The sequence below is a fragment of the Mauremys mutica genome, chromosome 3 (genome assembly GCF_020497125.1).
Source record: "Mauremys mutica isolate MM-2020 ecotype Southern chromosome 3, ASM2049712v1, whole genome shotgun sequence".
In the NCBI taxonomy this organism is placed as follows: domain Eukaryota; kingdom Metazoa; phylum Chordata; order Testudines; family Geoemydidae; genus Mauremys; species Mauremys mutica.
Window position 1 is genome coordinate 13,601,952 of NC_059074.1, and position 13,220 is coordinate 13,615,171.

At 43.9% G+C, this 13,220-nt stretch overlaps 1 protein-coding gene and 1 long non-coding RNA gene across 2 annotated transcripts; one reads left to right on the forward strand and one right to left on the reverse strand.

Annotated features, from left to right (window-relative positions):
• Positions 1-443: 443 nt before the first annotated feature.
• On the reverse strand, positions 444-4,538 carry DEFB1 (defensin beta 1). Its single transcript, XM_045011647.1, has 4 exons — positions 4,288-4,538; positions 3,781-4,080; positions 2,124-2,288; positions 444-980 (listed from the first exon to the last, which is right to left on the reverse strand). Exons 3-4 carry the CDS (start codon positions 2,179-2,181, stop codon positions 847-849), a joined length of 192 nt encoding a protein of 63 aa, XP_044867582.1. The 5' UTR covers positions 2,182-2,288; positions 3,781-4,080; positions 4,288-4,538; the 3' UTR covers positions 444-846.
• A 101-nt stretch (positions 4,539-4,639) lies between these two features.
• On the forward strand, positions 4,640-12,525 carry LOC123367602. Its single transcript, XR_006578550.1, has 4 exons — positions 4,640-4,779; positions 5,784-5,871; positions 8,655-8,791; positions 12,394-12,525. It is a non-coding gene; the product is annotated as an uncharacterized LOC123367602 (long non-coding RNA).
• Positions 12,526-13,220: the final 695 nt, after the last annotated feature.

Consider the following 13,220-nt stretch of genomic DNA (forward strand, 5'->3'; position numbering starts at 1 on the left):
GAGTGCAACAGAGTATTAGCAAATCCGATCTTATATCTCATTTGAAAAGTTCCATTTCCATCTCTTGCTACTTCTGGATGGGGATGATGTGAAGGACAAGCCTCCTGCTCCCCAAAATATACTGATAGCTTGAATTTATGGATGGGGGAGCTGTCTAGATATCCAAAATAGTGGGGGAGGGAGTAGGGGGTCAGACTGCCACTTTCTGAGACAACATGAGGGTGAACAGACCAAAGTATTTAGTCAGGGTGGATGCGGACTGGGTGTGGCTGGCTCACTACAAAAGCAATTTTCCCTCTCTTGGTATTGACACCTCCTCATCAATTATTGAGAGTGGACCACATCCACCCTGACTGAATTGGCCTTCCGCATTGGTTCTCCACTTGTAAGGTAACTCCCTTCTCTTCATGTGCCAATATATATTTATGCCTGTATCTGTAATCTTCAGTCCATGCATTTGAAGAAGTGGTATTTTTACCCACGAAAGCTTATGCCCAAATAAATCTGTTAGTCATTAAGGTGCCACCAGACTCCTCCTCCTTTACCTCATACTCTCCCAGTACCTACAACCCCTGGCTGGGGAGAGGGGTTCCTCACCTTAATAGTCACACAGATAAGGACTGGCTGAGTGATGGCATTGAGACAATTCAGTTTGCCTGGGCTTTGCTTGTTTTCCGTGCCGGTCATACAAACATCTCCATGCCCATGCACAGTTACATGAGCAAGGTTCACAATCTTATTGAATAAACACTATTTGTTTAAATGCCTTGAGTAGAAGGAGAGAATAATAAATATCTGCCATGCTATGATGTTCCCATTCTGGTTTCCTGCAGATCAACAGATTCTTTACAGCCAAGGTCTACAGCACTTTGCTTTTCCATTGTAGCAGGTCCCATTGGCTTTCATAAAGAAGGGGCATATCGCAAATGAACATTTGCTCTGCGTTTTCCGACATATCACAGTATCTGACAAGATGTGTTCTGTAAAAAAGGAAAGTGTCTTTAAGGTTCTTTGTGTATATTCATACATGCAGGGAAAACACAGTCATTGAACTGGTCAACAAACACAACAGGATTCAACCAGTCAGGTGAGGATAGATATGTGCCTAGCAAATTATATCCCAGGGAGTTTATTTTACATGCTGCGAAATTTTACTGCAGAGTTTTAAAGGGGCGCCATCCGTTTAAAAATCACACTGAATTTTTATTTTGCCGTCTTCTGCTATATATAACACCTAAGATGACTATATCTGAAATAGATTAAAATACAGAGGGGAAATTTCCTGTTTGTTTCTTGGAATATTTGATGGCACCTTGTGTATTGTCAGCATCATGATTCTCTCTGTGTTGCCAAGTGACAGAAGAGAGGAAAATGTCATTGTAAAACCAAAAAAATTGTCCAAGTGGGCCCAGGGCAGGGATAGCCCTTGGAAGTATTTGAAACTCATTATTTTAAACTGACTAGATTTCAAATTGGTAGCTTCCCTTTAACATTAAAGGGACAATTATATTTATGTGCATGCGCAAATGTAACCTCCATGATCAGTGGAAACAAAAGATATTTAGATAGGTGTGTGAGCTATCGTACCTCTGTAGTGCACCTCTGAATATACATTTCCCCCATCCACTGTCTCTCATATCAGGATTCCCACATCCACAGCTAATTCTGTGTGGTTTTTTACTCATAATAAATACAACCAAAACAACCATTCTGAGTTCATCCTGCTGACAAAGGATTCTTCCCTGACTTCCTCCAGACTGAAGGGCTGAGCAGGTTCCTTTAAGTGGTTGTTAAGTGATTAGGATCAACTCCTTCAAACATGGTTGCCTCCAATGAGTCACCTGTATTGGTGAACAGGCACCTAAATAAAAGTGGTGCTGAGTACCCACAACTCCCTTCTATGTCGAGGGGAGCCAGGGGGATGCTACACCTCTGAAAATCAGATGTCTTTCATTTCGGTGGCTGAGTATGGATTGAGGTGCTTAACTGTAGGCACCCAATTCTGAACACGTTACCCTGAACATCATATCAGGACTTAGTTCCTCATTTTACACTGTTGTTTACTCTTTGCCAAGAGCAAAGATGGCCCCTTCCACCATGCCTGGATTGTATTTACGTCTTACCTGCAGCAGCATGGAACACCAAGAAGAGAAGAGCAAGGAGCAGGTGGAGAATCCTCATAGCGGAAGGCTGGCTGAGCTCTGAGTGTCCCAGGAGAGAAGAGGTACCACGATCGAGTGAGAGGAAGAGGAGAGGCTCTGTGTTTATAGGGCCTTGTGGGTTGCGACCTGTGGAGATGATGAAATCTTGTTTGGAGCCAAGTGACATTTAGAGTGTGGAAGCTGCAGTCTCTTATTACCAATGATTATTAGGTGTACAGCACTGGAGGTGTGCATGGGGCACGCCTGAGATGACAAAGCTCTGCCCTGAGAAAGGTTATAATCTGATTGTTTACACCTGGTACACACAGGGCCCCACAGAGGTTTCGGGGAGCCTGGGGCATAATCTGGACCTGAGGCCCGCCACTCTTTTAAAAAGTCTGATGCCCCTGGCCCAGAGCCCCTACTCCCAACCCTTTCCAAGAGCCCCTGTCTCCCCCACCCTGCTCTTTACCTGGTGACTTTCCAGTTGTTATCGATGCTGCTGATTGCACCCATGTTGTGCAATTTGGCAATTTTCAGATCTGGACATAAATGGGAAGCATGACTACAGTGTCACTGGTCCTGGTCCTACCATCATTTAAATCAAGGGGAGTTTTTTTACTGTTTTTCCTGGGAGTTGAATCAAACCCAGTATGCAAGTTACAATGGATGCCAAGCACCTTATTGCCGACACACATGCAGCATTTCCTGGGCCTTGCCAGGCTTCCTTTGCAGCCGGCACTCCATGACTGGCCTCAGCACAGAGACTGGCTCCTAGGTGTGTGTGTGTTTTTACTGCTGTGTTCTGCATTTAGCTGAAGGTCTTTTATATTAATTGTCAAGTAAGATGCTATTATTAGCTGTGTGGCCAACTCTTGGGATTTTGTTGCAAGTCTTGTGATATATGTTTTAAGTACCAGCTCCTGGACTCATGTGAAGATGTGAGAGTCTTGGCTTCTATTGAATAAAAAAATAATTTTCAAGCCCTCTTGGCTCCAAAGGAAAGATTGAAATCATGAACTGAGTGCTCTGTAAAGGCTGAAAAAAACAGAAGGTAAATAAAAAGACACCCCAAATCTCATGATTTTTAAGCCAATCATGTGACTTTAGGAAGCTTGAGTCATGCTCTTTGAATGCTTGTAGTTGGCAATGCAGGATGAGTGAGTTTATTATCCATACGTATAGCAGTGATAATCTAAGGCCAGCACGCTTGTATGTTGCTTAAGGATATTTATTCACAGAGTAAAGTTTTCAAAGTAAGATGTATTATTTGTGTTGAGGTAGCACCTTGGAGCCCTCGTCATGGACCAGGACTGGTCGTTTTACAGAGATTCCAAAATCTTAATATGATCTGGGGATCTCCCTGTGCAGGAAATGCTCTTATTCTCTTTCACAACCAGGAAGAGATGTGTGTGTGAGTGTGTTGGTGCTGCTATCAGTCTTTCTATACAGAGGCTTGGAGAAATAACAAAGATCAAGGAACACAGCCGAGCTTTAGAGTTGATTTCTAATAGCTTTCACAATTTCCCTGATGAGTTTAGACTTTATTTAAACAGCCTGTTGTTTTTCTCGTGCAAGGTTTGTGTTAGGATTCTTTTTTTTTTTTTTAAATATGTGTGCTGGGCAATGAGTGTTTTACCTTGACTGTGGATTGCAGTGCTGGAGACTGAACGCAAAATGACAGGACCACATACAGAAAGCCAGAGCCTCTGCTGGTGTCAACTGGCACACGGATTTGCAAGCTGCGGAGACTGCATTCATGACAGCCTGTTGCTTACAGAGGACACTTGAATGACGGGACTCCTTTAGCAACTGTACAAATAGCTTATTGCTGTTGCCATCTAGCGGTGATCTTTACGTAGGCCAGTCTATGACAATCCGGTGAGTTGGTTGGGTCAGGGACAGCCCCTTCTTGTGCATCTGGGAAACACCCAGCACGCTGCAAACAAATAATATTCAACATAGCGCAAATCAGCATAGCTCCATTGACTTCCATTTACAGTGGCTGAGGATCTGGCCCTAATGAGGTACAGCAGTGTATAAAAGGAAATCAAATTTAACATTGAATTAAATAATGCACAAAAAAATTGCACTGTTGGATTATCCGTTTTCATATTTCATCCAATAAATCCCTCTATGTTTTAACTTATCTGAGGCTGCGGCTTCAGTCTGCTATGCTGGAGAGCCATCGAGTTCAGGTCAAGCTTGCTACGGCTCACATAGGGCACTGGTGATAAGATGATGTATCACTACAGTACTAGTAATAACAGGGTGCTGGAATTCATCCCTCTGCAGAAGGCTTACAAGGGACGTCGCTGGTGTACAGGCATCTCCACAGAGGTGGACTTCCCTCCAGCGAGTCAGGAACCCCCCTGCAAGTGTTATCACCACTGCTAAGCCTGGGCTTTTGCTGATGACCCAGGGACACGGCAGAAGGTTCTAACATGGCGTCACAGCCGGGGGCCCGATGTCACAGGGACCAGGCAGCGGAGGTTCCATGGCAGTTTGAGGCAGCCGGGAACCGGCAGCCACGCTGCATCGTGAAGGAGGCTGTTGGCACAAGCTCGAAGGGGCAGGGCTGTGGGAGCAATAGTGTTGTGTCACTGCCACGGCCCGAGGCAGTGCATCCTGCGCTCTGGTGAGTGCCACTTGCTGCTGGTCCCCCAAAGCCTTGGGTCTTATTAGACAGAACTCGGGGTAAAGGAACAAGGGAAAGGGGATCTGATACTACAGCGATGGGGCCAGACAGAGAGGGATGCACAGGAAAATCCATGAGGAATTCCCACCCCATGATCTTTCCCCCTTCAAACCTCAACAATACCTTCCTCTCCCCCCACTTTGACCCTGAATGCCCTCTGGCTCCTTTAGAAAACCCTAAACCTGTTTTGTTACATAAATAAAACAAATGTATTGAAAGATACAAGAGGGATGTGTGGAACTCACATGCCTGTGAGGGAGCAGAGCGAGGTGGGAGCACCAGCATTCATCTGGACTGATGGCTGGAGGCCAAGCTGGCCTCAGATATGTGGGTCTTCTCCTAACCAGATTTCCCACTTCTCTGTAGCCACGACAGGCCAGACACACAAAGGAAGTATAATGACCTCCTTTCTCAAATGGGTCTCTGAGGTACAAAGAGATTAAGTGACCAGGCCAAGTTCACACAGGGAATCTGTGGCAGGGTCAGGAATTGAACCTCTCTCTCTCTCTCTCCAGAGTCCCACTTAGCCTACCCCTACACGGCCCGCAGCAGCAAGGCTCTGAAGTCAACAGCCTCAGGCTAGTGGGGCTTGCACTACCATACTAAAAATAGCCGCGTAGCCATTGCAGCTCAGGCTTTGAAACCCAGCCAGCGGGGAGGGTCTCACAGCCCAGACTCCAGCCCAAGCCTGAATGTCTACCCTACTATTTTTAGATCAGCCGCCCGAGCCCCTCAAGCCCAAGTCAATTGACCTAGGCTCTGAGACTCAGTACTATTGGGATTTTTTCGTTGTGGTGTCTTACCCCCAGGTCAGCTTTCCTCTGTAAGTTTAACATTTTATGTGCCATGCCTTGGCAGGCTGGGACAGGGTGTGTGTGTTCTCAACAACATTATTATACTAGAGAATCTCCTGCTCATTCTGCCTTTGCTTCTCTTCTCCCCAGCGAGGTCCCCGTCCCAGCTGAAGCCCAGCCATCATGAAGATCCTTTACCTTCTTTTTCTTGTTCTCTACTTCTTCCAAGGCACTTCAGGTAAGATGGAACATATCAGATGTCTGATGAAGAGCAGGGAGAAAGAGAACGACAAAATAATGATTGACCAAGGAACTGAATCCTGATCCTCAAAACACTGGACTTGATTCTCCACTGCCTTGCACCTTGTGCAATCATTTACACATAGGCATCGTGGGCATCAAAAGCTTCCACTAGTGGGCACGGAGAATTCTGATTTGCTGGCATTTTACACTCACTTTGCAGCAGTGTAAATGACTTCACAAGGTGTGAGGTCATAGAGAATCAGGCTTATGGTCCAGATCCTCAGCTAACATATATTGGCATGGCTCCATCGAAGTGAATAGAACCCAGTTGAAGATTTGGCCTGAATTATTTTTATCATGGTTAAACCACTGGCAGAGGGCAACTTGCCAGCAGGGATGGGAGAACCAGTTCGGTTAAATAGCCTACCCAAATCTTCTCCTAAGGTTCATAGTCACAGCGCCTCTGTAATGGGAAGACGAGGATGCTGAATGACATAATTATAGGACGTTAACTTCTTAGAAAATATAAGCAAGCAAAATAACAAATCGTACAGGATGGGTAGGTGGCTTTAACCAGACAACCAGGTTAGTCACCTGGGTTCCTCCTTCCGACTTCAGAGCTAACCCCAGCCTTCTATATATTAGCCCTAGCTCCGCCCCCTTTATTATCATAACCATTTGTGTCAATGCTGCCCATGCGAGCTGGCTGAGGTCACTCAATTAGGGTGAACAGCAAACAAAATGGGGAAGACAAACCCCAGAAGCTGGTGGATATTCCAATACTTAGATTTACCAAACCAGCACAAAACAGCCTTTGTATTACCTTACTGGTTACTTAGAAGTCCAAACAATGCCGTTTCCTTAAAATACCCAGCCTCGGGCCTCCATCCAGACACACATGTCAGATATGATGATGATTCCCGAAAATCTTATTTTATCATAGAAAAGAAAAGGTTATTTCAATCCCAAAGGATCAGCCAGGTCCAATTATAACTTAGATCTTACCCAAAATACACACTTACAGCCAATTCTTATTAACTAAGTTAAAATTTATTAAAAAAGAAAAGAGAGAGAGTTTTAGTTAAAAGATTAATATACATACAGACTTGAATTCAATTTTTGAGGTTTAGATACCTAGCAGAGATGAGCTTGTAGTTGCCAAAAGTCCTCTTAGAAATAGTCCATAGGTTATAGACCAATGTCCATATTCAGGGTGACTCCAGTCAGTGACTGGGGATCTTAATTCTTCTGGCTTAAGGTTTCCGCCTCTTGAAACCCAAAGCAGATCTGAGATGAAGAAAGATTGTGTCCCAGGGTTTTTATACATTTCCTGCAGACTTTTGGCCTGAGAAAACAATAGGCTTAACTTTTTTTCTCCTAAACATCATAGCAATTAGCACAGGATAATTTATCCATTAAACAGTTCAGATATAGGTTACCATAACCTTCAAAGAGACATATAGACAATAATACTATTTTACTCAAGTGTCTTTCTAAATGTTAATACTTCTTTTTTGATCTTTGAATCAAAGCTATATCAGTAGATAAGACTTGTTTGCTTACATTACAAGACCTGAGCAAACAGCTACCCTTCTATCTCTAACAATGCAGACTTGCATTTCAAAGCTCTATGCATTTACATATCTTCCTAACCAGTCTTTAAAGTTAGGCCATGGGTCAGATCAGTCTGTGAGTTAATTAACTCTTTCTGGTCCTGTTACCTTTCAATAAGATAATGTTTTCACCCCTCAGCCACGAGGCCTATTAAATTACACTTCTAACCTTCCATCATTCCTCTGGCAAGACCCACTGTTCTTTATCATTATGGAGTTAGAGGCAGAAAGAAGGGCCCTGGTATGTTGTAAACCTCCTACACCTTAGGGAAATTGGTGAGAGGAGAGGGATGGAGGTGACCTAGCTAGGATGGAGAGCACCCCCTCTGTTCAGCCTGTATCAGTCACAGCTTTGGAAATAACAGCCAGGGAAAGGGAAGACACAGGTGCTCCCCAGCACAGGGGTACATTTCAAACCCCTTAATCATACCCGTTTGAAACCTCCATTCAGGAGGCTTGAAAAAATAGAGATAACTTTAGTTATTGGAAAAAAAAATATGGAGCCCTTGTGGCATCTTAGAGACTAACAAATTTATTTGGGCATAAGCTTTCGTGGGCTTTCATTGGATGCATGAAATGGAAAATACAGGAGCAGGTATAAACACATGAAAAGATGGGTGTTACCTTACCAAGTGTGAGGTCAGTCTAAAGAGACAATTCAATTAACAGCAAGATACCAAGGGAGGAAAAATCACTTTTGTAGTGGTAATGAGAGTGGCCCGTTTCAGACAGTTGATAAGAAGGTGTGAGTAACAGAAGGGGAAAATTAGTATTGGGGAAATTAGGTTTAGATTTTGTAATGACCCAACCACTCCCAGTCTTTATTCAGGCCTAAGCTGATGGTGTCCAGTTTGCAAATTAATTCCAGTTCTGCAGTTTCACATCGAAGTCTGTTTTTGAAGGGTTTTTTTTTGGAAGAATTGTCACTTTTAGGTCTGTTATTGAGTGACCAGGGAGATTCTGAAACTCAAGCACTCCTTATCTTAAAGTGATATTTATCTTAGCAATATGGAGACATACAGGGCCTCTTCCTTAGCTGGTTCATATCAGCAAAGCTCTATTGAGCTGGATTCTCATTTACCCTCAGGGCCATTGACTTCAATGAAGCAGTTCTGATTTACACTTGCAGAGGATCTGACTCATATATTCTCCCCCTCCCCCACAGCCTTTCATCTCCCCAGAGTTCTGGGCTGAGCGTCAAGACTTGTTCTGAGGGTTCCTTCTAGGGCGTCATTCAGACTCAGGGTCAGTGGCAGAGGAGAGTCAGCACTGAGAGGCCCTTTGTGCTCCTGAAAGGATTGGGTAGGTAGATAGCCTGCACCTGTGAAGATCATTCTGGGACTCAGGGGAGGAGAGCAGGCTGACTGTCAATTCTGGAAATGGAGGCCATGGGAGAGTAGATGGTTCATAGGTTCCAAGAGCAGAAGTGTCATAAACAGATAGTTAAGGGTTAAGGTCTCTTTTACCTGTAAAGGGTTAACAAGCTCAGAAACCTGACGAACACCTGACCAGAGGACCAATCAAGGGACAAGATAATTTCAAATCTCTGTGGAGGGAAGTCTTTGTCTGTGTTCTTTGTTGGGTCTTTGTTCTCTCTTTGGATCTAAGAGAGGCCAGACATATCTTCAAGCTCTCCCAGTTTTCCTGAAGTATTTTCTACTATTCAGTATAGTAAGTATTAGAAAGGCGGATTAGTCTTATAATTAATTTCTTCATTTGCAATTGTGAGTTTGCTGGAAAGATATCTTTATTTCTGTTTGCTGTTACTTTGATTATTCTGAGGGGGGGGGAAGTCTCTCCAGGTTTATAAGGTATACCCTATATATTTTTCATCCTGGTGTTACAGAGCTAGTGTACTTTCTTTCTTTCTTTTAATAAAATCCTTTTCTTTTAGAACCTGAGTGATTTCTTCCCTTGTTTGGATTTTCAGGGGAAGGGGAGGGGGAAAAGTGAATCCCTCTTTGTTTGATTCAAGGAGTTTGAATCAAGGTATCTCTCCCAAGTACAAGGGGAGGGGGAAGAAGGTGGGGGAATGGATTATTTCCCTTTGTGTTAAGATTCAAGGAAGTTGGGATCTGTGTTCCCCAGGGAAAGTTTGGGGGAACAGGGAGTGTACTAGACACTGGAATTTCTAGTTGGTGGCAGCTTTACCAGATCTAAACTAGGATTTAAGTTTAGAGGAGTCCATGCAGGTCCCCATCTTGTGGACGCTAAAGTTCAAAGTGGGGAATAAACCTATGACAAGAAGGAATCATCGTGATCCGTCTAGTGTGACTACCTGTTATAGCACAGGCCCTAGGATTTCCCTCAAAATAATTCTGAGAGCAGATCTTTCAGAAAAACATCCAATCTTGATTTTAAAATGGCCAGTGATGGAGAATCCACCACAACTCTTGATAAGTAGCTCCAATGGTTAATTCCCCTCGCTGTCAACAATGCACGCCTTATTTCTAGTCTGAATTTGTCTTGTTTCACCTTCCAGCCACTGGATCATGTTATACCTTCTCTGCTAGACTGAAGAGCTGATTATTAAATATTTGTTCCCTATGTAGGTACTTATAGACCAGGGGTGGCCAAATTGTGACTCATGAGCCACATGTGGCTCTTTTACTATTAAAGTGCAGCCTGAAAGCCCCCGCCACTGCCCTCCCCCAATTCTCCACCTACAAGGCTGGGGTGGGGGGAGCTCAGGACCTCTGCCTTTCAGCAGCGTGGTGAGATAGGGTCTTCTGCCCAGTGGGAAGGAGGGTCTCAAGGCTTCAGCGCTGTGGGGCACACTTGCCAGGGCTTGGGGCTTCAACAGGAGTGGGGCTGAAGTCTTGTGCCCTGGCTCCTGACAGGTGCGCTCTGGCTCTCAAACTTCTGAAGATTGTCCTATGCAGCTTGGAGGGCCAGTAAATTTGGTCACCCCTGTTATAATCTGTGATCAAGTTACCCCTTGACCTTCTCTTTGTTAAGCTAAATAGATTGAGCTCTTTGAGTCTGTCATTATCTGTTTTCTAACCCTTTACTCATTCTCGTGGCTCTTCTCTGAACCCGCTCCAATTTATCAACATCCTTCTTGAACCGTGAACACCAGAACTGGACACAGTATTCCAGCAGCAGTCACACCGGTGCCCAAAACAGACGTGAAATAACCTCTCTACTCCTCCTCGAGATTTCTCTGTTTATGCATCCAAGGACTTTATTAACCCTGTTGCTCACAGCATTGCACTAGGAGCTCATTTTCAGCTGATTATCCACCTCAACCCCCAAATCTTTTTCAGAGTCACTGCTTCCCAGGATAGAGTCCCCCCTCATGTAAGTACGGCCTACAGTCTTTGTTCCCAGATGTACACGTTTATGTTTTGCCTTGTTAAAATGCAGATTGTTTGCTTGAGCCCCGCTTACCTCAATGACCTGTCCTCTTCATTATTTACCACTCCCAATTTTTATGTCATCTGCAAACTTCATTAGTGATGATTTTATGTTTTCTTCCAGGCCATTAATAAAAAATGTTAAATCACATAGGGGCGAGAACCGATCCCTGCATGACGCCACTAGAAACACACCTGTTTGATGATGAATCCGCATTTACAATTACATTTTGAGACCTATCAGTTAGCCAGCTTTTAATCCATTTAATGTGTGCCATGTTAATTTTATATCTTTCTAATTTGTCATGCAGACCCACGTCAAATGCCTTACAGAGGTCTAAGTATATTACATCAACACTATTAACTTAATCAACCAAATTTGTAATCTCATCAAAAAAGATATCAAATTAGTTAGACAGGATCCATATTCCATAAACCCACATTGATTGGCATTAACTATATTACCCTCCTTTAATTTGTTATTCATCAGGTCCCATATCAACCGTTCCATTTATCTTGACTGGGATCAATATCAGACTGACAGACCTATAATTATCTGAGTTGTCCTGTTTACACTTTTAAAATAGTGGCAATTAGCTTTCTTCCAGTCTTCTTCAACTTACCCACTGTTCCAAGACTGATTGAAAAGCAACATTAATGGTCCAGCGAGCTCCTCGGGCAGATCTTTTAAAATTCTGGGATGCAAGTTATCTGGACCTGCTGATTTAAAAAGCTACTTTAGTGGCTGCTGTTTAACATCCTCCTGAGATACCATGGAATGGAAAGAGTGTAATCATTTGATAGTGCAATCATTTGATTGGACAATACCATTGTTAGGATTCTTTTTGTTCCTACTATATTTTTAAAAAACCTCCTTCTTATTGCTCTTAACTCTGCTGGCCATAGATTGTGTCCCTTTGCTTCCCTTCTCCATTTTCTACAGTTCCTAATTTCTGATCTATAGTCATAACTATCTATGTCCCCTTTCTTCTATTGGTTAGATATATATTTAAAGCTCCCTTCATTTTCCCTCTAAACTAGATTGTCTTTTTAACTAATATGGCCTTCCTTGATTGTGGGATTATGGCTTTTGGGGCACCTAGTGAAATGTTCTGAAACAATTCCCAATTATCATTCACATTTTTCTGATTAAATTCTTCCTCCCAGCTGATCTGGCTCATAATTGTGTTCGGCTTTGTGAAACAGGCACTTTCAAAGCACCAAGCATATATATCACTTGTCTGGACTTTGTTCGGTTTGCACATCATAAATGTGATCTAGTCATGCTCACTTGTACCTAAATTACCATTAATTTTTAGTTCTGTGATCAGTTCCTCTTGATCTGTCAAGACGAGGTCTCATATAGCATATTAAGAATCCTGATCTTGTCCTGCCTCCCACCAATCCTCCTTCTTCTCCACTGGAGTGTCCTTGTGGTCAGCCAGGGATTAGCTAGTTTCCTAATTCTCAATACCACATTCAGCCTCCTGGGACTGGGCACTAGTATCAATGAGATGAGAATTCTGACACACTTGTTTCCCTTCACAGGCACCGGACGATGCAGGAGGCTGAATGGCGTATGCCGACATACCCTGTGCCACCACACCGAAACGTATGTTGGCCGATGCAATCACGGGATGGGAAACTGCTGTATCAATGATGATGATGATGATCGAAAACAGAAAATGTAGAGACCCTCCTGATGTGGGAAGCAAAGAAAAGCAGAGGAACAGTCCCAAGCAATGCTGATGATTCTGTGCTTCCATGGTGCAGCAGGGTCAAAGCCTGGTGTTTCATTGTTCCCTTAATAAATGAACATTATATATAGTTGCACCCAATATGTACCGTGCCATGCTCTTCTAAGACAGCGGTTCACAACCTGGGAGTCGTAACCCTCTGGGGGCTTGCAAAGAGGTGCCAGGGGTTGCAGCTGCCCTGCCCTTCCCATACTGCAAGTGGGAGCAGGGTCTCAGCTAGATCCTAGCTAGATTGGAGGGATGGCTAAGGAGATGGGGGTGATCCAATGCCCAGAAAGAAAGGAGGGTCCAGTGGTTAGGGCACTCACAGGGGACTTGTGAGACCCAGGTTCAAGTCCCTGCTCTGACTTCCTGTGTGACCTAGGGCAAGTCACCTAGGCCCAGTAAACACTTTAAAAGTTAGGTCAGCAGAGCTATGGCGTTCAGAGGGGTGGATTTTTCATCCCCCGCCCCTACGCTTGCTATAGCTATGTTGACCTAACCTCCAGTGTAGACACAGCTAGGTTGATGGAAAAATGCTTCCGTTTACCTAGCTACCATCACTCAGGGAGATGGTGCTCCTACAGCAACAGGAAGCATCTACATTATGGAGTTATGCCAGCATAACCACAGTGCTGT